At 49.4% G+C, this 21950-nt stretch overlaps 8 protein-coding genes across 8 annotated transcripts; 3 read left to right on the top strand and 5 right to left on the bottom strand.

Moving 5' to 3' along the window:
* Positions 1–2843: 2843 nt before the first annotated feature.
* NECHADRAFT_52483 (uncharacterized protein) lies at positions 2844–5061 on the bottom strand (the record flags this gene model as incomplete). The annotated part of the gene is made up of 3 exons (XM_003041964.1): positions 2844–3339; positions 3688–4254; positions 4304–5061. Coding segments are annotated over 3 exons (1821 nt in total), but the record flags the coding sequence as incomplete, so codon positions are not given.
* A 109-nt stretch (positions 5062–5170) lies between these two features.
* On the bottom strand, positions 5171–6328 carry NECHADRAFT_72796 (uncharacterized protein; the record flags this gene model as incomplete). Its single annotated transcript, XM_003041963.1, has 1 exon — positions 5171–6328. The coding sequence occupies exon 1, from the start codon at positions 6143–6145 to the stop codon at positions 5171–5173; it is 975 nt and encodes a 324-aa protein (XP_003042009.1). The 5' UTR covers positions 6146–6328.
* Positions 6329–8670: 2342 nt separating this feature from the next.
* On the bottom strand, positions 8671–10328 carry NECHADRAFT_52559 (uncharacterized protein; the record flags this gene model as incomplete). Its single annotated transcript, XM_003041962.1, has 2 exons — positions 8671–8890; positions 8944–10328. The coding sequence occupies 2 exons, from the start codon at positions 10326–10328 to the stop codon at positions 8671–8673; spliced, it is 1605 nt and encodes a 534-aa protein (XP_003042008.1).
* Positions 10329–10837: 509 nt separating this feature from the next.
* Positions 10838–13131, bottom strand: NECHADRAFT_52578 (uncharacterized protein; the record flags this gene model as incomplete). Its single annotated transcript, XM_003041961.1, has 3 exons — positions 10838–12209; positions 12271–12725; positions 12772–13131. Coding segments are annotated over 3 exons (2187 nt in total), but the record flags the coding sequence as incomplete, so codon positions are not given.
* Positions 13132–15281: 2150 nt separating this feature from the next.
* NECHADRAFT_72792 (uncharacterized protein) lies at positions 15282–16087 on the top strand. The gene is made up of 3 exons (XM_003042027.1): positions 15282–15388; positions 15438–15615; positions 15659–16087. The coding sequence occupies exons 1-3, from the start codon at positions 15300–15302 to the stop codon at positions 15884–15886; spliced, it is 495 nt and encodes a 164-aa protein (XP_003042073.1). The 5' UTR covers positions 15282–15299; the 3' UTR covers positions 15887–16087.
* Positions 16088–16335: 248 nt separating this feature from the next.
* Positions 16336–17188, top strand: NECHADRAFT_72790 (uncharacterized protein; the record flags this gene model as incomplete). The annotated part of the gene is made up of 1 exon (XM_003042026.1): positions 16336–17188. The coding sequence occupies one exon, from the start codon at positions 16336–16338 to the stop codon at positions 16996–16998; it is 663 nt and encodes a 220-aa protein (XP_003042072.1). The 3' UTR covers positions 16999–17188.
* Positions 17189–17362: 174 nt separating this feature from the next.
* On the bottom strand, positions 17363–18226 carry NECHADRAFT_52610 (uncharacterized protein; the record flags this gene model as incomplete). The annotated part of the gene is made up of 1 exon (XM_003041960.1): positions 17363–18226. The coding sequence occupies one exon, from the start codon at positions 18224–18226 to the stop codon at positions 17363–17365; it is 864 nt and encodes a 287-aa protein (XP_003042006.1).
* Positions 18227–19730: 1504 nt separating this feature from the next.
* Positions 19731–21141, top strand: NECHADRAFT_24347 (uncharacterized protein; the record flags this gene model as incomplete). The annotated part of the gene is made up of 4 exons (XM_003042025.1): positions 19731–20041; positions 20092–20461; positions 20508–20938; positions 20994–21141. Coding segments are annotated over 4 exons (1260 nt in total), but the record flags the coding sequence as incomplete, so codon positions are not given.
* Positions 21142–21950: the final 809 nt, after the last annotated feature.

Here is a 21950-nt window from a genome sequence, read left to right as displayed (position 1 = left end):
CTTCGCCTTCTGAGACTCGTACCGACATACGGTCGCTCTGCCCGCTGGCTGATACCCCTTGCCTTTTCGCCTTACGATAAACTCGGAATTCAATCCCTCGATGGCGCACATCCTGTCCCCAACGCGCACGTCCCCAGGACCAGTTGCCAGGTTTCCCCTGCTTGTGAGAAACAAAACACATCTGTCTAGCCTTCGTGCATCGTCGTCAGATCGAGAGGGAGTTTGCTCTGCTTCCCTCTTTTTCTCCTTTCTCTTCTCCCTTTTTCGATCTTGTCATCAGAATCCCATGTATTAGTTGAGATTATTATGCTGACTTCATCTTCTGCTTGTCGTCTCACGCGGAGATATTTTAGGTGATACGTGATGACTCGCAACGCTCGATAATTCGGGTTCGGAACAGGCTCTGCTTCCTCCGACTGTGTGAAACTGCCGAAACCCTGGGGATGCACCATATAGTAAAATAGATATGGTGATTTACTTTAGTTATGATTCATGTCGGTGTCCGTCACGAAAGCAGCCCAGTGGTCTAGACATTGAGAGCGCTCTTGGTCGAGCTCCTTGGGGGATATGTTGCCCGAAATAGGGTCCCAAGGCATTCTGGTGCTTATTCGAGTGATGGCTTCAATCTTTTTGGCTCGCACGCGGAGCTGGCCTGTATCTTCTGCGGCTAAGAGAGACTTTGTGGTATACTCGCTTCCTTTCAAGGGGGGGAATCCTTGTCTATCTCCGGGAAATACACTATCAGGATTGCTGAGGTCCAGAACCTAGGAGGCTGAGAGATAAGATTTTGGACCGGAGGACCCAAGAGTGATCTATAGGGGCCATAGTCCCTTGGTGGTGATGATTAAGAATTTCGTAAACTGCTCATATACAGTCTTAACAGAGAGAGAGTTCAACAACAGGGAGATGCAGGTCCGGCCATCTGCTCTTGAGAAATGCCAGCATGCCGTAGACCTTGTCGTGAGGATCAGTCGCGTTGTTGAGCGCTGCCAGTTGAATGACAAGGATCATGAAGTTGACGAAATAATGATCGTTCGTTGATGGAGGCATCATCTTCAGCAATGAGTTCCGCATTCTGAAGTGGGCCATGTCTGCTCGGGTTGTGAGGCCCTTTCCAAAGCAGAAGTATGTGTAGAGAGCCAAAGGAGGACATTTTAGGTTTCCCATCACAAACACGGCTGACTTTGACAGGAGGAACTCTTGGATGGTCCATATCCTGAGGAACCAGGGGTTTGAAACGACCTTTGTTATACGTTCAGTCTCAGCAGCAGCTTGGTCTTGTTAGTGAGGCCAAGTTTCGGTATCAACATGCTGTACTAACAAAGGATCGGTGCTTCAAAGAGACTTTCACCGTAGGGCAGACTATCATCCGGCCTTACCTTCCTGTAAGCCTTCTTGACGCCCTGATACATGTTTCCATATCGCGCAGCATGCCGCATTACCGAATCCAAGCTGTCATCCGTGTTGGGCCCAAGCCAGAGGATCGTGCGAGTGGTAGAAGTATAAATCTCCCCCATCATGGAAACTTGCTGGTTCTTCTCTTCGGTGGACTGCCGGTTGATGCAAATGGCGTCGATCCAAAGGGTTCGTGGCTTGAATCTCTGGCCAAGATGGAGGAGAGCTTGCTCGCAATTGGGAGTGACAAGGATTGTTCGGCCCTCGCACTGAATCGTCCGAGTGCCTCTTGGAGCACCCCATGTATACGAGAGAGCTTCGTATTCGGCAGAGGCGACATTGCCTTGGTGGGTGATTTCCCTAAATGAGCATTCAATTGGCTGGTTTGACCGCCGAGCGGGATGCAGGATGAGAACACGGATATTCTTAGGGCCTGACAACGGGATGTACTGAAAGGTGATTACAGTGTCTGCCATCATGTGTCCTAGGATCAAAGAGCACATTGACAAGATATTGAAGGATCTCAGTTTATTTGAAGGATCCACGAAGTGGAGGGGGAGGGGTTTTCAGCTGATACGGGGGTAATCCTCCAAGCCACCCCCAGGCAGCTCAAGTGCCCATGCAAGGCACCAGTCGCTTTGATTGGCCACAAAGTGTATGAGGCCGCATACTATGCCTTCGGTATCCGAGGGAATCACCTCAGGTCCAGGTGCGGTTTTTCTGGCTGCCATGGTGAACGCCATCAATATTTCTGTAGAAAGACGAGATCTATTAGACATGACTTGCCCCAACAGGCACCTCAGCACTACCAAAGTAAGGAGGAGAAGGACGGCCCGGGCCGCTCGGAATGTAGAGTGATGAAGGAGCATGCATTCCCGCCCGTGGAGTTTCTCTGGCAAGTCTCCTTCCAAGTCTTGCGAGCATCAGCCTGGAACGATTCCCATAGACTCCGTTCCATCTGCTGATAAGACTCTATCGTATACCCGTCGTCGTCTTCAGCTCCACGGTCCGCACCTCTGTCTACCAGCAGGTTAAAGATGCGCTTGTATTCCTCGATCAAGGGCATCGTGACGTCGACTTCAGTCTGTTGAGCTTTATCCGCCTGTGGGGTTAGCGCTAGTTAATAAAGAATCTGGGTGGTAGAGGCTCACGATCCAGTCAGCACAGCTAGAACAATCCCTGTCGCGTTTAGAGATTGCTGCCCTGGCGTGGTGCACGACGGCGGTAGACCAACACAGCTCGCGTGCCAGCTGCAAGAGTGGTGTTTGACCCCGTTCATCCGTGGAATTGAGGTCAATGTTTTTCACCTTGACCCAAATCTTGACTATGTCTAGTTCCCCGCTGGCAATTGCGTAGCATAAGGCTGAGCGTCCTGCATTGTCGCGTGAGTTTGGATCAACCTCGTCTTTGGCCAGGAGAAACTTGAGCACCGCCATGTTGCGTGTAGTCTAACCACAGCCAAATAGAGCGGTTGACTTACCATCAGGGCCCTTTGACATAAAGTCAACTTGATCATTCGCCAGAAGGAATTTAGTCACTTCCGTGTGTTTCCAACGCAAAGAAAGCGACAGTACTGTTTGACCATGGTCGTCTTTTGAATTGACATCCACATTGCATTTGTCAATCAAGAACCTAATAACAGCCAGAGAGCCCTTAGAGGCAGCTTTTCTCAGTAGCCGAACCTTGTTCAGCTCGGTTTCGCGTTTCCCAAGTAGCAGCCTGATGATGGCGGCATCATCCTTGGCGATCGCAAGCTCAGCCGGGGTTTTGTGGCTGCGGCCGCGTTTGTTCAAATCTGCACCATGATCAAGAAGTAATTCAACCGCAGCTACATCCCCGTAAGACACAGCAATGTGTAATGCGGTATCGCGGCTTTCATTACGAGCGTTCACGTCGACATGACCTCTTGTGAGTAGCAGCCCCATCACGACCCGGTGGCCTCTTCTTGCCGCGAGATGCAACGGCGTTGTTGAGACTGAACCTGCAGAATTTGTGCGTACCTTGCCCGTGTCGAGAAGATAAGCCACGACTCCAGCCTGTCCGTTGAGTGAGGCCCATAAGAGCGGTGTCCAGCCGAAGTTGTCTTTTAGATCAAGGCAGCTTTCGTCTCCCAGGAGCCGTACTGCTTCCAATATTCCGAAATAAGCTGCCACATGAAGCCCGGTTATTCCCTTTTTAGTTTCACTGTTGTAGGCAGTATGGCCAATGTGAACGGAAGCCAGTATTTGTCGTTGCGTTTCCAGCTTCTTTTCACATTTCAAAAATTCAAGTACGGCTGGGAGAAAAACCAACGTTTCGCGAGCATGATATCCCCAGCTCACTGTGGCATACCGATATAAGGGGTATTTCTGATGCCGCCTAAGGCCGCTCCTATATATCCAGGAGATGTTTTGAACGCAATCGAGTGAAATGTACGCGAGGCAGACGGTGGTTAGATGGCTCTGCGCATGTGGTAGCCGCTTCTTCTTTTCTCGATCAAAGTATTCTTGAGCCGTGTAGTGAACAAGCCGAACAATGTCGCGTCCTGGATCTACGATAACCAAACCGGCGCATACAGAGATCGCGTCGTTCATGTCAGGGATATTGGACTCGTCAAAATGCGTCGAGCCGACAATGACAGCAAGAGCGTGTTGAAGCTGAGCAGTTGTGAGATGGGCCCTTGCATAGGCAACCCACGATAGAACTTCAATGGCGAGATCGCGTCTGTTCTGAACTTGACCTTCAATTCGATCTAGGGCAAGACCATAGGCGTGGTCGTACGCGTTGATGCCAGTTGGGAGGCTTCCTATAGTATCACGGAACGCTCTCACAGATCGGGCTCCGATCAATGAGTCCAGATGAAGGGTTGCCAGTAGAAACCTAAGTGATATCAGTATAATCTCGGAAAAGGTTAGGATATTTTACCGACATTCCATCGATAGCGTTGACGATGCCTTTCCTGGTCTCCTCTTGTAACTCTGGACTCCGTGCGACGAAGCGAGGGAACCTGGTAATGTAGCTATCTACGTAATTGCGCACATCTTCATCACTTGCACGGATCTCAAGCTTCTTGGCTCCTTCAAATCTCCTTTCGATATCCGGAATGTGTCTCGAGGTTGCAAAGATGTTGGCTCCATATGTTCGTTGCAAATGGAAGATCTCTAAGAGAAGCTTGTCATAAAGGTGCTGGTCGGCTTCATCAAGTGCGTCCACAACAATGAATATCCTCGAAAAGCTAGGGAAGACGGACTGAAGAATGTCCCGTGCCTTGGAGAGTGGGAGCGACTGGGATCTGCTGCTGTGTTCTTTGTGTAGTTTGTCGAGAGTAGAAGGATCATCGGCGGCCAGTTGCCTGAGAATACTCCCGAGAAGACTTCCTAGCTCAAATTCCTGTTTGAAATCGAGATAAATGAAGGCTACTCCGATTTTTCCAGTGTCATTGCCGTCAGAGTCTTTTTGCAGCTTGAGTAGATAGTCCACCACGACTGATGTGAGGACTGTCTTGCCGGCTCCGGGTATGCCTGGGCAGAAGAGACTGTTGCTGCGTCCGCTGAGGAAGTCCTCGAACTCTGGCGAATCCAACAGCCACTGGCCGGCTCTGGTTTCGGGATTTCGACTTCGAGATTTGTCCATTTGAGTTTTGAAGTGGTCTATTGGCGAGACCCATTGCCACAGCTTCTCCTCTTCCACTCTCCGCTGATGATGAACAACCTCTTTCACATCCTCACAGAATTCGGCAAGAACTGCTGCTCGTCAGAATATCGAACATAGATACATATATATCCAGGTAATGACACTAACGGGATTCGATTTTGCCTGCCCATGCTGGCTGTGAGGCTACCTTCTGAGGTCTCACGATACTTAAAAGATCCCTCGCGTACGCGGCGGCTGTGAGAGCTGCGTAGTTGTGCCATTCGTCATTCTTATGATCATCAGAGTAGTCGCAGATTCCTCGAATCACAATGCAGGGGAAGTTGTTCATCAAGCCCGCTGCCTCCATCTCGAAGCAGAGCACGTTCAACTCTGGGTCACTAGCATATCGATCTCTTTCGGTGGGATTCTTCATAACCGTATTTCCAGATGCGATGGTGCCATAGTGGATAGCAACTGTTCGGTCTGAAGCACGTGAGGGGCGATCTACCAGTCCCGAAGGATCGCACTGGTCGCAAAGCCTGCCACTGTGGTGCCGAGAGTCGACGCGATAAAGGTTGTCGGAAGTAGGGCGCGAATATTCGGGCATGTCGTCCATGCGAATCAAGTTTTCGGCCATAGAATGCCTCTTCCTTGGGTCATTGTGTCGTCGACGGACTTCGGGTAGGGCACCGAGAAGCACTCGTGGGGGAGCGTTGAGCTGGCCTGCTCGTTTGAACTCGCCATTTAACAGTTGCTTCCCCAAGTCATACTGCAAGACCCCTCCAAGCTCGCCTTTGGGCTCGCTGACGACGACATCGCCGAGCCGGATGTCCCTCTCAGGTGTCGGAGCACCTCCGCCAATTCCAACCATGAGGGCAAACCTCAGGTTGGGAAAGGACCGGACCATGTCTCTGGCAACGCAAGCAGCAGAGGTGGTGCCGTAGATACCAGATGGAAGACATCCAATGACAACATTGTGTTTATGGATGCGGCCGAAGACATAGGTATTGTCGTCGTTGGGATCGGCAGCTTCTAGGCCATCAAACTCATCGTCCAGCATGCGACAGGCGGCCTCAAATTCTTCTTGCAAGGCACAGATCCAGCCAATCGTGTAATCCTCGGCGGCTGGTTCTGACATTGTGGAGGGATTGAAACGCGTGCAGGAAGTAGGTCGCAGTCGACCACTCACGGCAACTTGAGAGTAATGGAGCTGACAAAGGAGAGAAATAACAGGGGAGAGAGGTGACTGATACTGTAGAAAAGGGCCTGCATGTGTTGAAGTCGGGTGTGGGATAACAAGACACCAGTGTCGGCTATCCGCGACCTAACCAAGGACGAAGGAGAAAGAGTGAAAGAATTCGGGGAAATGATCAGACAAATCTCACGGAGGGGACTTTAACAACCTCAGGCATCAATGCATTGCCAGCGTGGCGCAGGAGTGGTTGTCGGGAATCAGGCTGTGGATTGCTCGCTTTGTATTGGTAGTTGGTTCGTACAGCCACGCTGCCTCGTTCTGCCTGGGCGGACAGCCAGCCAGACACCCGACGATGGATCTATACCACTACCAACCTAGCTAAGATACAAGAACGATAGTGTGTCTAAGTCTCAGCTTGGGAAGAGGGTCGGTTGTCCGCGGCCCAGTACCCACGATGCCCAAGCTCGTAAAGATCAAACCGGGTGCCCCAAGAATCACACCCAACGTTGCGTTGCGCTCATTAAACACGGTCGAAGCGTTTCTCTCTCGCTCCTCGTAAATCTCCAGGAAGTCAAATCGGGCTGAGTCCCACATCACACAGCCCCATTCAAAGAGAGGGTCAGTGTAAAAGTCATAGACCCTCTCCTCCAACGTATAACGCCAGGTATCCTCGGCGCCATCATCGCCATCGCAGAAGAAAGGAGGAATCTTACGCATGGCCTTGACAAGCTTCTTGCTTCTTTCGTGTATGTCCCAGATGTGTTCGAGAGCGCACTTCAGGAAGGCGTTGTTCATTCTCTTAATGGGGATTCCGCCCCCAACCAGCCTGGATTTCTCTTCAAAGGTTTCGCTGCGAGCAATCTCGAGAATACTCGTGAGTCCAAGAGTCATGAGGTGCTGATGCGCCCCGCCGCCGTATCCGTTGAGGGTAATACGGTACGCTCCCCAGACAATGTCATGTGCAGAAACGTAGTTGTAGACTAGATGGAAGAAGTGAGTATTGTGTCTTGGAACCATGTCAGTGTGACGTACCTTGACCTACTTCACGGGCCAGGAACTCATGAATGCAGCCTAGCTGGGCATTTTCCCAAGGTGCAAACTTTTTGAGGAAGGATTTAGTCAGAGGCAAAAGTTCTTCCTCACTCTGAACGAAGCGTCCAAAGAGCTTTCGAAACAGCTCGAAGCGATACAAGACTCGTTCAATCCTCTCCCACTCAAGTCGGGAGACGGGACGCTTCTCAATGCTCTCCTTGAGTGGCTCTTGCCAATCGTGGCGCTCGGTACAGATGACGATGAATCGCTGCGCGAGAATCGAGACGGTCTGGACGTGGAAGTCGCTGAGGACCAGGGCCTCAGTCATGGAGATAGTTGCATCCTCAAAATCAGATCGCTTGAGCCGCTTGATAAAGCGCGAGACGTAAGCAACTTGTCTTTCCATTCTAGAGTGGAGTGGACGAGGCTGCTGTTCGACATCGGTACTCAGGTAGGGTGGCGAGCACCGGTGGGTCATGAGGGCTTCGGGTAGGTTGGCAGCTCCGATGCAGTTAGTCAAGACGGTGCGCACGAGAGCGGGCTCCTGGTCCTTGAAGGCGACATAGAGTTGTCGGCAGGACAGTACGGCCGCAGCCAAAGAGGGCGCATCAGGGAGAAAGGATAGAATGTGCTGATGTATCTCCATGGGAGCCGCTAGAAGGCGACTGTCAACTTCCGGCATGATGGATATCGCTGCCCCAGGCTGCGTATCTTGCGACGATCTGATGGGAAGCTTGAGCGAAGTCATCGTTGAGGAGGGTGGGAAGAAGAGGGAGAGGAGGAGTGGGATGGCGGAGTAGAGAAATGCCATCAAGACCACTTGATAGGAAGTTAATGATAGATCAGGCAGATGATTTTCTATTTGCTTGATGGCTTTGTGTGAATGCGTGCATGCGTGTTTGGTTGGTTTCTGCTTGCCTCATCACTGCAGACGCACTTTCCCGAACAAACGAGGCAAACAGTCAATGACAGTGCCGTATCAACGACGTCAAACCCAGCAGCTTCTTGTATGAAGAAAATAGAAAAATGTTCGCTATTGATCAATACCTCGTGTTGCAGGAATGGTGGTTTCCGACAAGTAGATTTCTCATTCACGAGAACACGTATGGTATGCCAGTTCAACGTCACCGAGAGACAGACCTTGCATACCACAAGTAACCTTTACTCAGAGATAATGACACAACAGTAGATCAGAGCTTGATCCCTGGAGGGTTTGGGTGAAAATCGGCTTCTTTGTTCTTGTGTGTTTGATGAGACGTTTGGTGGGAACCCCAACCAGTGGTATCACAACAAAGATATTTTGAAACATTACATGTCATATAGGCAACGGTATATATTATCAAAATTTAATTCGTTCGCGATGTGTTATGTTTGGCATAATGACAGCAAGCTAATTTAACCATCCTGGCTAGACCTAGTGGTACTCAACTAGTCGCTCAACCTTGAGCAAAGACGCCCCCCAAGGCACTCAACTCCTTGAAACGACCATCAGTCACAACCTCGATCTTCATATCCGGCGACACAATCTTGTGTTGCTCAATTTGCCGGGTTCCAAAGTCAAAATCCTTGTCATTCTGGACAAATGCAATGAGATTTTGAATCCATTCACTCATCATGGCTTTCTCCTCGGTAGTCGGCCCGTGGTGAATAGAGTAGCTGTCGAAAAGTCAGTATGACACCCCTCATTCAGAGTCTAACCCGATACTCACTTCCAGTAAGATTTATCCATGGCGTGTGTTACACCATACGAAAGAGGAGCCACCTTCTCAGGAATAAAAGAAAGCCGGTAACCGATTTGATACCTCCAAATATCCGAGACAGGAACGCCATGCTTGTGCAGATTGTCCACAAAGAAACGCCCCGGGGCGCGGACCTGTCCATCAGCAATGATGTTTCCAAAAACGGCCTTCCATTCATTGAGATCTGTGCCCTCAGGTAGCTTGTATTGCTTGATGACGCGGTCGGTTGTTGCTGGAGCGTAGTAGTTGGATGTTTGCAAGCGCAAAGCGTCGATGTTTCCTTGTTCAGGTGCGTTGAACTGGGCATAGAGTTTGTCTTCGTTCAGCACCTCGCCAATGAGGAGTTTCATGCCACGTTTTTTGAACTCGGAGGCGAATCCTCCGTCTCTGAGGTATTCTACCATGCCGGAATGGAAGAATATGTCATCAGTAACGGGACGGAAGGTATGGTTGTTAAGCTTCGGGATAGCGGCCAGAAGTGTTTCCTGGCTTACTTGTCGTAGCTTCGCAAGCCTCTCGGCTCCCGACAAGCTCAAGTCAATCCCCAGGTATTGGCAAACTTCATCAAATTGCTCTTCTACTTCAGCAATGGTCTTGGGCTGTGCTGGAATGGCGTTTGATGTCATAAAGATGCGATGGAAAGGCTCAGCCGGACCGTCATTGTTCTTCTTTCGGAATTCGTAGAGGGTTTGGGCCTCGACAGAGTAGGCGCCTGCACTTCGTCCAGAGAGTGTGATGTTGTTGACATCTCCCCCAAAGCTGGCAATGTTTTCGTACACCCACTCGATAGCAAGCCTCTGGTCCCAAAGGCCAAAGTTACCAGCTGCCTCGCCTCCATTCTCATCGCCAAGGGCTTGAGTCGCAAGGAAGCCAAAAATGTTGAGGCGATATCCAACCGCAACAAAGATGGCATCCAATCCACTGGTTCCGACCAGCTCAGTAGGATCCATGTCGAGATCCTGGGATGGATTGCCTATCTGGAACCAACCTCCGTGGATCCAAATCATCACAGGCCATTTCTTGTTTGGGTCTTCTGGTTTCTTCACCGGTGTCCAGATATTCACAACGAGGCAGTCCTCAGATCCAGGCTTTGGAGCAGCGCCATGGATCTGGGCTCCTTGTGCACACGGAGGCCGAAAGGATGTGGCATCGTAAGAGCGCCCTGGTCCAGAATACGAATATGAGGGAGGAAGTGGTCGTGGTTTTCGCCATCGATGCTCTCCCGTTGGTGGTAAAGCATATGGGACTCCAGCATATCGTATCGCCTTATCATCGTACTGCAGTCCCTTGATCTTACCCTGGGGACCAAGATCGAGGATTTTTTCTTTGGTATCGTATGAAATTGTGTTTCCCATATTGTATTAATTTGAGTCGTGGTTGGTTGCGGACAATCTTGTCGCGGCTCTGATCACGTCTTTATCCCCTCATCGGAGGCTAAATCAAGCTCCGATCTTTGGGACTCCGGGACCAACAGGCGCCACATCCTATCAGCCCTTGAATGACGTACAGATGCTAATAGATAAAGACCTCATAGGAAATGAGATTATGAAGATAATGAAACAACTGGCATTGGCGTTTTTCAATGTAGGCTCGTCGTAGCAGGTGGTGGATGGGTTGGGTTTGTGTAGCCTTCTACTCACTTCAGCTTCGAATTGAGTGAGTGCCAATATGCTGTCAAGATGGCTATATGCGTCCCTAAACACAAAGGAAGACCAAAATTCATGTTTCATTGCTACCTCTCAACGCTGCTTGGCTTTCCCTAGCCCGGAACTTCTAATTTCCTCGTTCCTTGAGATATAAACCCAGTCCCATTGAAACCGACCCGAACGCCGCTGATTGAACAGCTATCATGATTTCCTAGCTTCTAATAGCGCCGCCGAAACAACTTGTTGCGATACCTCATGAAGTAATAATAAAAGCTCCCTGCGAAACGGAGCAGGAAGCTAACCGAATTGGCCCACAGCCAGAACTGAAAGAACCTAATCTTGTGCCAGTAGCTTGACCCAAGAAACGCCAGAGGCTTCAAGCTGTCGTTGAGAATGATGAGACAGAGGAAAAAGTTGGAAAAGATGTAGCTAGCAAGGAGAACTGTTCGAAACTCCAGTAGCGAGTCGCTCTGATTCGGCTGCTTCTCCGTTTTCACCACCGGGTCTGGCGTCAAGGCTTGAATAACGACCTTTTCATACTCGGCGTCAATGAGGTGGATATCTTCGTGAAGGCTTGCGTTGCTGGCTCCAGAGACACGATTTCGCGTTTCGGCTAGTAGTAGGTAATTCCGGGAAGGTTCTTGTGATGGAAGCTCTTGCCGCTTGCTTTTGTGGCCCCAGGAGACGTCATGGACGTTGCTAAAGGCAAAGATGTTGAGGATGTTGACGTAGGAAGATGATACGAACAAGAACTGGGCGTATGAAGTGAAGAGATGCCATGGATCCAGAGCCAAGAAACCGACGGCGATGTACACGCCAAATATCGATATTCCTGCTGTGATGATTGTCGCAGGTCCCAGGTCTGTAAAGTATTCATTAATATAGGCATAGTTACTGCCATTATCATTCTCCAGACGAAAATCGACGAGCCGTTTTGTAAGATAGATCAGGTTCATCATCATGTAGACTTGGATGAAGCCAAACATGAGAAACGACACTGTATACCCAACGACATGGTTCTTCGGTCGGCTTCCCAAGGCCAAGATGAACTGAAACAGAATCATGGCCAGGTAGACGATCTGGAGGACGGCATTGACGGTCGGAGTGGCCTTGCCAAACGGGAAACCGCTGATTTGCTTGCCTTCCGGAGGATCGCCTGCGATATCGTTGATCGTAAAAGTAGTGAGTAAGAAGGCCGCGAGAGAGAACCAGGCTAGGATGAGAGCGAGGATATTGTGGAACAACTGTAGATGAAAGGCCGCCAGTCTCAGAATGTTGTGTCCAGAACGATACATGCGGCCCCAGTGTGTGACGACGTAGATGGTAGAGAAGAACGCGCCGTTCAACCATCTCCTTCGCTGGTTAATGAAATCCACCGTAGAGGTTGGAATGTCCGTTCTGGCAACGATCGAGCTATCGTACTCGAGATGCCATTTTTGACCTGCTTTGCTGACGACTTGGAAGCAAATAACACGATCGTCGGCCAAGTATCTGTTGAGATTCCACGGTCTCTGAGAACTCTTCGTCTGTATTACAGTTGGGTCTCCGAGAAGAGTGTCTTCGAGAGGCTTTCCCATCTGTCCCCGGAATCTATAAGGTGTTAGTATGATGTGTTAAGAGGAGGGGTTTGCTTGTCAGACTGGTTCCTTACCTCCAGGCAGAAAAGGCCCCCGGAAGTAGAGCCAAGTATCCTGTAGCTGACTCGAATGTCCTATCCAGCTGGAACCCGATCTTATACTCGAAGTGTTGGGCCGCGACCAAGGGGTTCAGGATGTTCGTCCAAGTCTTGCCAGTAGAAGCCTTCAGTTCACCACACACCCCACCGAGATCCCTGTCGTAGTAGAACTTGTTCCACACTGATAGCAAGCCGGTTGGTTCAATCTTAGTTCCCGTGTCGAGGTGCACAACGACCTCAGGGTTGAGTATTCTTGACACCGAGTTGTAGAGCCATCGATAAGAGTTGAGTTTTCCGTAGTTCTCGTTTTTGATGATTAAGATGAACTGGGTAGGACCGGGAGAAGGATTTGTCAAGTTTGCAAACTGTGAACTCTTGAGCCCTCCAATCTTGAGGTCTTCCGTCACCGAGAGCTCGGTGGTGTATTCGAACTGGCTTGTTAGCTTCTTGCGCCAGACTTCAGAGACTGTCACTTACCACGTGTGCGCGAACAGGCTTGTTATTCACGGTTTCTCTCAGTAAACCATGTCGATAAACTCCAATAGCAGCAAGCACGTCCAAGGCTCCTCGGTCAGCAGCCCTGAGCCCGTCAATAGTGATGCAGACAACGAGCTTCTGCCAAGCGGGTCCACCCTTGTTCCAGAAGTCATGGCGTTTGAGGACATGGATTCTGCGGCATGCTGTCACGACACTATGCAGACTTCGAGATAGGAGGGATTTCTCTTCGTTGTAGTACGTGATGCCTACCATTAATTCAGTGTGCCTGTTCTGGCGTCTTGCGTGCAGATCGTAGCCGTTCTTCAGTGTAAAGTCATTGGCATCGTCAACAACCGCGGTATCTACATACTGTCAGCATCTAATAAAGCAGAGTTGAGGGTAGACGTACATCTGAGGTTGTTAATCTCCTCTTGTTCGTCATGATCGTTATATTGGCTGGCCCAAGTCTGATTTGATGCAATCAAGGAAGGGACGGGGTGGAGGGAGTCCCATGGGTCCATGCCCTCTCGGGAGAATCTGACCGGGCGATTATCCAGATTAACTGATACTCAATTAGTCCCCTTGTCCACCTTGTTGAGATATAGTGCGGGAGTGACCAGCATACCTGAGCTATCCGTCTCCGGTTCTCGATAAGCGTCGTAGCTCAGATCGCCATAGGAGTCGTCCGGCCCTTGAGCGGCCTGGGTATACGAGCCGTAAGAATTCCAAGCCATGATGCACGCCAAGTTGAAGAAGCCAAGATCGCAAGAGCCAAGAACCAGATGCATCCCGGTTTTAAACACCCCTAAATGCCGCGAGAGTCGTTCGGGGGCTGAAAGTGCTTCAGCCCCAAGCCACCCAACCTGTCGCAAGCCTCCAACTAAAGAAGTTAGCCGGTGTGTGGTATGCTTCGATCTATTGGCTGGCCGCACACTATCAACTGTGACGAGAGCCTGCAAAGTCAGCCTTGGCGGCAAAGCAGTACACTCTGCTCCGTAGGGGCTAGGGAAATGGATTTATTGGCAGGCACCTATTTGTAGAGGGTGCTGAAGATTGGTGAATAAAAGCCTGCATTTCCCGTCTCCGATGAAGATGGGACAAACATGACTGGGAAAAACTCTCCCTTGATGATTGCAGATACCAACCTGTGGCAAATCCTCGATAAAGAAGGGCGTTTGATTGCTCAAAATACGGAGTTACAGTGTTTCAGACCAGCATTCAGGTGCAGAGAATTGATCGTGTGCCAAGGCTCTCACGGGTCTAGAACCAGCTCCCGCCCCAATATCGATTTGTGAACCCCTGGTTTACGCCACTAGCTACAAGTCTAGACCGTGTCAGGTGAGCTCAGAGTTTGGACTATCAATTCCTGACTGGCTTTGATTCGCTTGCTCCTGAGACACCTGCGGCTGAGGCCTCTTATTAATGCTGGTTTAGGGTAAACCGCCGGTTTAGGGACATGTATGATGGGCAGAATTGGCTTGCTTGGAACGTCGTTGTCTGTCAACCAACACTGTCACCACTCAAGTCCTGTCATATCTTTCATTCCGTTTTGGGATAGAAAGGTATGAGAAAACTCTTTGTGCGCATAATGATGCCTTGGGGTGTTCTGGCGATTATGTGGAGGAAATCTTCTTCTGGTCTATCGTAGCTGCGCTTGGACGACGAGAACAGAACATTAACTTTGAGTTTTTATAATTTTTCCAAGGTCTTCATATGGTACGTCAAGTGGCCTGCTTCAGAATACTGTTTGTTCTATTGTCATTCTCGCATTTCCTTTCGATGGCCTCTCGAGAAATTCCTTGGCCAAGTGTCTGGATAATTTATACTCACAGTTATGCACAACTGTAGGTATCCAGGCATGATGTATGTCTCTATAATCACATATTGGTTGAGCGACTGGATATGTGTTTTTAAACCCGGTTGGCCAATTTATTCCGTCTTTAAAGTCCTTGCAGCGACTGCGAGCTTGCCTCCAAGCTACTCGTTCAACAAAACAAGCCAAGCTGAGCTTTTCCATGTCATATTGGCCCTGTCAGCTTAACTGATTGCTCTCTACACAAAGAGACTGATGGCTTTCGTCGAGGTTCGTGTTAGTATCACGGATACGTATAGAAGAGGTACTCAGAATACTAGAAGTAATGAGGAAGTCTCGGATAATGCGCAACACCTACTGAACTGCGCGTGATTAAAGCACACCTTATCAAGACACAAACCCGTCACTTGATCCTCAATTAATTGGAATTATCACTATCAAAACCGACAAGATCAACGCCAGCTAGCCCAATCTGCCCGAGGCACGTCGCCAAGGTGAGGGGTTCACGGTTTCGTTCATTGGCCAAGTCAAGACACCATGTTCCCATTCAAGCCAAACAAGCGAGAAATGGACGATTGCGACAGAAACCCCGCGCATGGCGATTGCGAAATGCCCAGAAACGGGCTGAATCGAGGACATATAAACCCTTCTCGGTCGCGATAAACACCTTGATGGGCAATTATCCCTGGCTTGAGATCCTATTTTGGCTTTTACCATGTCTTCTATCGTTCCTGAATTTGAGGCTGCCAATGCGCAGTATGCTGCTGCTTTTGACAAGGGAGACCTGGCTCTCCCGCCCTCTCGGTACGGCCCTAGGTTACACTCATCCTGCATCAAGTCTGACTGGCCATAGGCACGTTGCAGTTGTCGCATGCATGGATGCACGACTTGATCCTGCCCAGGTCCTCGGCATCGAGTTAGGATCTGCTCATGTGATCCGCAATGCAGGCGGTCGTGCAACCGACGCTCTGCGATCAGTCATCATCTCTCAACAGCTTCTTGGAACTCGAGAGATTATCATTGTCCATCATGTAAGTGCCCGTCCTGTGATGTTGGGCGTCACTAACAAAGTAGACCGACTGTGGCATGCTCACCTTTTCCGATCTCGACATCAAGGCCAAGGTCCGAAAAGACCTGAACGAGGATGTCGATCACATTGCGTTCCTGCCATTTGGCGATCTCAAGCAAAGTGTTCGAGACGACATTGCTTTCTTCAAGAAGAGCCCGCTGGTGTTGGACGTCCCCATCACTGGCTACATCTATGATGTCAAGACTGGCAAGATTGAGAAGGTTGACGCCTAATGATTCATGATTTTGTCGGTTTATTGTTCCTAGCGAGTTGCAAGCTGTTTTCTTGGCGGCAATGGAAATGTTTCGGATAGTGAGCCCTTCTGTTATTGTCGCTGTTGGTGGCTGAACCGCCAAGGCTCACATCGCATGACAATTTCTTTATTCTGTCTATTTGATACCTCGATCGAATTAAATATTGAGCTGCCTTTGCAATTTCCACCTCATGTTATTACTTGACCTGGGCGCTTACCAGCGGCCAATTGACAACCCCCCTGGCCTTATATCTACCTACCTATCTCGGAACCGAGGCAACAGGAGATCACGTGTGAAAAAATATCAAGCCTCGTCGCGTCTGTTGGAGATCTGACATCAATTTCAACAACATTCGCCTTGACGGCTTTCATTTCTCTTCAATTTTCAATTCTTTCGCGCCAATCTTTACGACAACTCTATAAAACACCATGACATTATTACACCATGCCTTACTCATTCTGTCCCTCACGGCTGCTGTCAGTTACGGCCTCAACAACCGCACACCGCCAAGCGTCTCACGCATGATCAAAAAGACATCTGCAATCGGAATATTATCCATTCTGAGCATTACACTTCATGCTCCTCTTCTACTTGTCGCAGCCCAGTCCTTTGGCGCCATTGGAGACAGCTTTCTCGCCTGGGAAGGAGCTGAAGCATTCCTTTGCGGCCTGGGGAGCTTCTTGATTGCACACCTCTTCTACATCGCCCTATTCGCTCAAAGTGGTGGTGGCATAGAAGCCCTCTTGTCTGAAAACTGGAGGGTATTTTCTGCCTCGCTCATGATGGCGCTAGCTGTTGGCATGCTCACCAAATTGCTGCCTGCCCGTAAAGTGAAAAGAGATGGGCTCCAGATTCCAATTCTCATCTACTCCATGGCAATTTGCGCCATGGTTCTTGCGGCACTCACGATGGATGGTAGTCGTTTGATCTTTGGTGCAATCATGTTTACTTTTTCGGATACTCTGCTGGCCATTGAGAGATTCTTACTTCCTCCCATTTCACGCAATCGAGCTTGGATGGAGCACACTGTTTGGGCACTTTACTATCTTGGACAACTCTTGATCATGGTGGGGTTGTTAGATTTCCTCTAATTCCTTTGAGGATTTAGCATTTTCAGTTGAAGGATAGCTTTGGAGGCAGGCCATGAGGACGAAGATTAGGTGGATAGAGCAAGCGCGGGATGCTTGTACAAGAAGTCTGGTTACTTACACATTCCTACTACTCCATTGCATTTAATCAAGTATTGTATGAGCGGGCTGGATGTGATTTATGGAAATGGCGGATATAATTTACGCTTTCAACTTGTCTGACGGTATGTGCCATGAATTTGATTTATCGAGACTGTGCAGTATCCTTTCTATCTCGAAATTTCTCCAAGACCAAGGCCTAGTTCCACCCCAGCTAGCATCACCATCACCCTTCCATCTGTTCTAATCTGACCCTTGTACTTGGAGTCTACTGAAACAGACAGTTGATACGAAGACCAGTAGCAAAGTATGGACCGGCAATCGGGATAAAGTCAGCAACAAAGGCAGCAATAGCCCCTGCCTTTCCACAACCACCCGAACCAAGGGCCTGGGAGGCGACTCGAGCTTGGTAGGCATCGGCACGGAGCGATCCGTCGCGGTTGTAGACGTTCATGCGCATGATGCTAGGAAGCCAGGTGCCCCATTTCATGCCAGTGCACTCCATACCCTCCAACGGACAGTCCTTGTTCTTGGGACATTTGGTCTTTGACAAGCCGCCACAGGCAGAGTTGGCCTTGTTCGGCTTACCCTCCTGCCAGGTAAAGCCGTAACAATTGTTATAGACAGTGTAACCGTTCTTCTGGCCAAGTCCATCGGCCATCTTCCACATGGAGCGAATCAAGGCATCTCGCATCGCCCAACCAGTCACACGGCCCACAGCGCCCCATTGACCATCAAGGATAAAGTTGGTGCTGACGCCGGCGCCTGCAGAAGGACCGTTGCAAAACTTGCTCCAAGCACCACGGCTGACATCGGAGAGACCTCCGCGGTCGTTGGATACGTCGTACATGCGCTGCCAGAGCATGTAGAAGGTATCGACATCGCCCACGTTGACCAGACGGTCAGTGTACATGCCATAGATTTGGAAGATCCAACTGGCTCTGGAATCGAGGGTGTCGGTTTCGTTGGCGGCTATGGCTTCCTGCCTGGCAGCTTCTTCCTTGACCGCCTGGAGCCAGTTGTCAGGGTCAACTTGATGGACCTTGGCCAGCTCGTCAGGAAGCTTTGCTTGTTCGACAGAGGGTTGAACTTCAGCTGGCAGAGCGAGAGCCAGAGGAATGCTTGCAAGCATTGCAAGGGAAGTAGAGAACTTCATGATGATCGATCGTTGGAGGCCAGATAGGTAATTGAGGAATGAATATTTGGGTACGGATTCCAAGTTATCGGTGGGAAATGAGTGCACTTTTTATGCTGCTGGGAACCATAGCACCGGCAAATCTCTTCTAACTGTAATTATCACAGCTTCCTCATGTACGCGGAAGCAATACGAATCTCTCTAGGCCTGGCTTCCGCTGTTGAGCCAAGCTTAGCGTGGTAAGAAGTCTGGTTACCGAGAGCTTGTGCAAAACCACCTTCCCTATGAAGCCCATCCTCTTAGCGGTGACTGAATATGAAGAAGGCTTAGTCGATATCTCAATGAGTTGTTTTTGGGGGCAACAAGGGCTACCATCACGGACCACACCAGCTGTTACTCCACAATCGATATCTGACTTTGAGTGACTGACAAACGCTATGGCCTTTGGCTGAAAATGAGGGTGCGGTTTGTACCGCAGCGCTGATAAGATACCTCCTTCAAAATGGATCTGCCCATATTGTGAAATTACTCGTCTTGGTATTGTGTTTGATTGGATTGTCAGTGTTAGAATACCTGGGAGCCTGTTCGGATACCGGCAGGATACCTTGTCTAATGGTCATGCTATCATCGACGAGGGTATGTCATTAGACTCCATAAGTCACAGGGGTTCAAAGAAGAGGGAAACTTTAAATAACATTGCCGAGCCAGCTATTGGATTAATAATCTATCCGTCTTCCAAACTTCGATGAAACTCATCACGTCTACTCTACCTCGCAGCAAGGCCCTTGCCGATGGCTATGGCTATTTTTTACACCAATCATATAGGAGGGAATACGGAGAGACCGAAGCTCTGCCACTTCATCTTGGCAAGTCTAATCCTCTCTAAGTAGCGCTCGGCAGATGAAGTTGAAACCTTAAAGCTAAGCGTGATCAATTTCCTAGGGTCTTGCGATAACTAACCAAGGGTCCAACGGTAGTAGATAGGCTAGGCTGCCTTGATGCCCGCGATAACTGACATGGTACCGGTCTGCCCCTGCAATCATACCCCTTGTAGGTTTTTAGGTTTCAGATGGAGCCATGAACGGTTCTATTCGTATTCCAGAACATGCTAAAATTTGGCATTCGTGCCGTGACCCGACACTGGTCCAACAATGGGGCACTAGTCGTTTGACAGTTGTAAAACGGTTTACAATACCTGCCGTTTATGAGCTAGCTTTGAGATGGAGAGGGCAGTTTATAGTTTGTGCTAAACTTTAGTCACACGATCACCTGAGGCAGCAATGGTCAACGCGTGGTCTCTTATCTGAAATGGCATGGCTTGACAGACCAGTCGTGGTAACTCGGATACCAAAATAGGCAGTTTGTACCCTGATATAGAAGCTTCATGAATGGGTAATGATTTGAATATATGGTTCAAGCTTTCAACCTACCTTCTGATAAGCTTCAAGTTCTCACCCAAGTTTCTCAATCCGTTGATCGCATCACCATGCGTATCTTTGCCCTGCTCTTCCTTGCTTCTCTTTCCACTCCAACGACATGCATCAAACTCCGCAAAGCAGAGTTCAACGTTTTGATATCCTCAAGAAAATCGCTCATCCTGTTCACAGCAGACGGCTGTAAGGAATGCGATCGAGTACAAGGGTTGCTGGACAATGTATCCTCGGTACTCACCAAAACAGCCATTGCCTCAGTCAATTGCAACGAGGAGCCGTCTGCCTGTGATGATGCACAGGTCTTCACCGTCCCTACGTTGAAGTATACAACAGGCGACGGCAATTTGATTACGTACAAGGAAGCTTTGGATGCGTCTTCGTAGGTTTCTACCTCAATATTTACCTGTGCAACACTGACCATGACGGCAGAGTTGTCAAGTATATCGAAAGACAATCTGGTTCTCCAGTCACGGACTTGACTGGTAAAGGTCACATTGATTTCGCGACTCCAGCCCGAGTGGCGGTCGTTGCATTTCTTGGCTCATCAGACCGCCAACAAGACCGCAAGAATTTCAACAACGTTGCTGAGCGGTGGCGGGCGCATTACAGCTTCGGTTCTGTTGATGCTTTAGACGGACACAGTACGCAACCTTCCATCGCTGTTTATACACAGGAGGAAGACGATCCTGTCTACTACCGCGGGCCCTTCAACGTGGACGATATCAACGCTTTCTTGCAAAATGCAACTACACCTCTGATCCGCGAACATGATCCAGTGATCTATGAACATGCCATTGCAGTAAGTCATCCTTACTTGAACACATTCATCCTGCTAACCGATTTAGGATGGGAAACCACTGGCTCAAATCTTCTTCAGTAAGCGTGAAGAAAGGGTTGAGCTTGTCAAGTCTTTGATTCCTCTTGCCAAAAAGTACCAGGATCAAATGACATTTCTGAAAGTCTTTGCCCCGGATTACCCTGCAAGATGTAAGCAGATGCATCTAAGCAATGATGTCAAGCTTGGGTTCGCTATTGCAGATCCCCAAGGAAGGGCGTATCCGATGTCGACATCGGCTTGCAATGCCAACAGGATTGCCAAGCACATATCTGCATTCTTGGAAGGGACATTAACGCCGACGATCAAATCCGAGCCAGTGCCTGCTTCCCAGCCCTTCTTGACCACGTTGGTTGGCAGCAACTTTGACGAGTTCGTCTATGACAAGGCCCGAGATGTCCTCGTTGAGTTCTACGTCCCGTGGTGTGAATACTGCACAGAGTAAGTTCCCCAATCTCCAAAGTCGCTCTAAATAATTACTGATAGACATGGATAGGCTTCATAGGCATATGAAAGAGCTTGGATCCAGATACTCAAAGTTGGGCCTTTCTAAGCAGGTTTCTATAGCTGTGATCAACGTCGATGCTAATGATGTGCCGATTGAGATTGACTCGTATCCGTCCATTAGGTTGTATCGCGCTGGCACGAATGAGATCGTACCCTTCCAAGGCAACTTTACTCAGATGTTGACAGAAGAACAACTGGATAAGTTGATCTTTACAAGTGGAAGTCATGGAGTCAGTGCATTTGACCGGGATAGAGTTGGTCACCATGATGAGCTGTAGTTTAGAAGAACTGTGATCTATCAATTACTTCAGAGAACCTGTACCTTCTGCCTTCTCCTTCGCCTTTCGCAATGCGGTCTCAAAGCTCATCGTCTGTCCAAACTTATCCGTAAATGGGATCAGACCATCCATAACCGTATGGTGTCCTTCTCGTGCTGTAGTATATATCTTGAGGGACTCAAAGGCTGTGTCAAGGGCGTCGCAGAGAATTGCAGCGGTGACAGCTTCTTGAGATGTGAATTGGTGCTTGAGGGTGCTGTTCTCTCAAGGCTGTGAGTAAGGTAAGTAGGATTCCAAGAACAGCTCCTAGTGTTCAGCCCATATCGTCGACAGTATCGGCGATTTCTTGGGGTATGTTGAGTTGCCGAATGCGTCTTCTTATATCATTAATGAGGATATGCTCTTTTTGGTCGTTGCTCTCCTTGGAGACGCTGCCCTATCCCCACTCATCCTGGATTCTGGCCCTTTGGACCCCTAGCCGGGGCGTGATGTACCTAATCAAGTATCCTTCGTTCATCCACACGAGTTACGTCGTGGCATCAGCATTCGCTCCCGTGTTCCGGAATAACCCTCGGAAATATCTCCGCCACCCTCCCAGCCCAAACCTGCACCAACAGGTGGAATGGAAGCAACAATCTGGGTTAGCAGGGGATCGTCACACCGACATT

The sequence above is a fragment of the Fusarium vanettenii genome (assembly GCF_000151355.1).
Source record: "Fusarium vanettenii 77-13-4 chromosome 11 genomic scaffold NECHAsca_39_chr11_5_0, whole genome shotgun sequence".
NCBI lineage: Eukaryota > Fungi > Ascomycota > Sordariomycetes > Hypocreales > Nectriaceae > Fusarium > Fusarium vanettenii.
This window is presented reverse-complemented; position numbering and strand designations above follow the sequence as displayed.

Bases quoted from the DNA above. Each gene is read 5' to 3' on its own strand.
- NECHADRAFT_72792 (XM_003042027.1), top strand. From the start codon at position 15,300: ATGTCTTCTATCGTTCCTGAATTTGAGGCTGCCAATGCGCAGTATGCT. The intron at 15,389-15,437 runs GTACGGCCCTAG...GACTGGCCATAG, and splicing joins CTGGCTCTCCCGCCCTCTCG to GCACGTTGCAGTTGTCGCAT. The intron at 15,616-15,658 runs GTAAGTGCCCGT...CTAACAAAGTAG, and splicing joins AGATTATCATTGTCCATCAT to ACCGACTGTGGCATGCTCAC.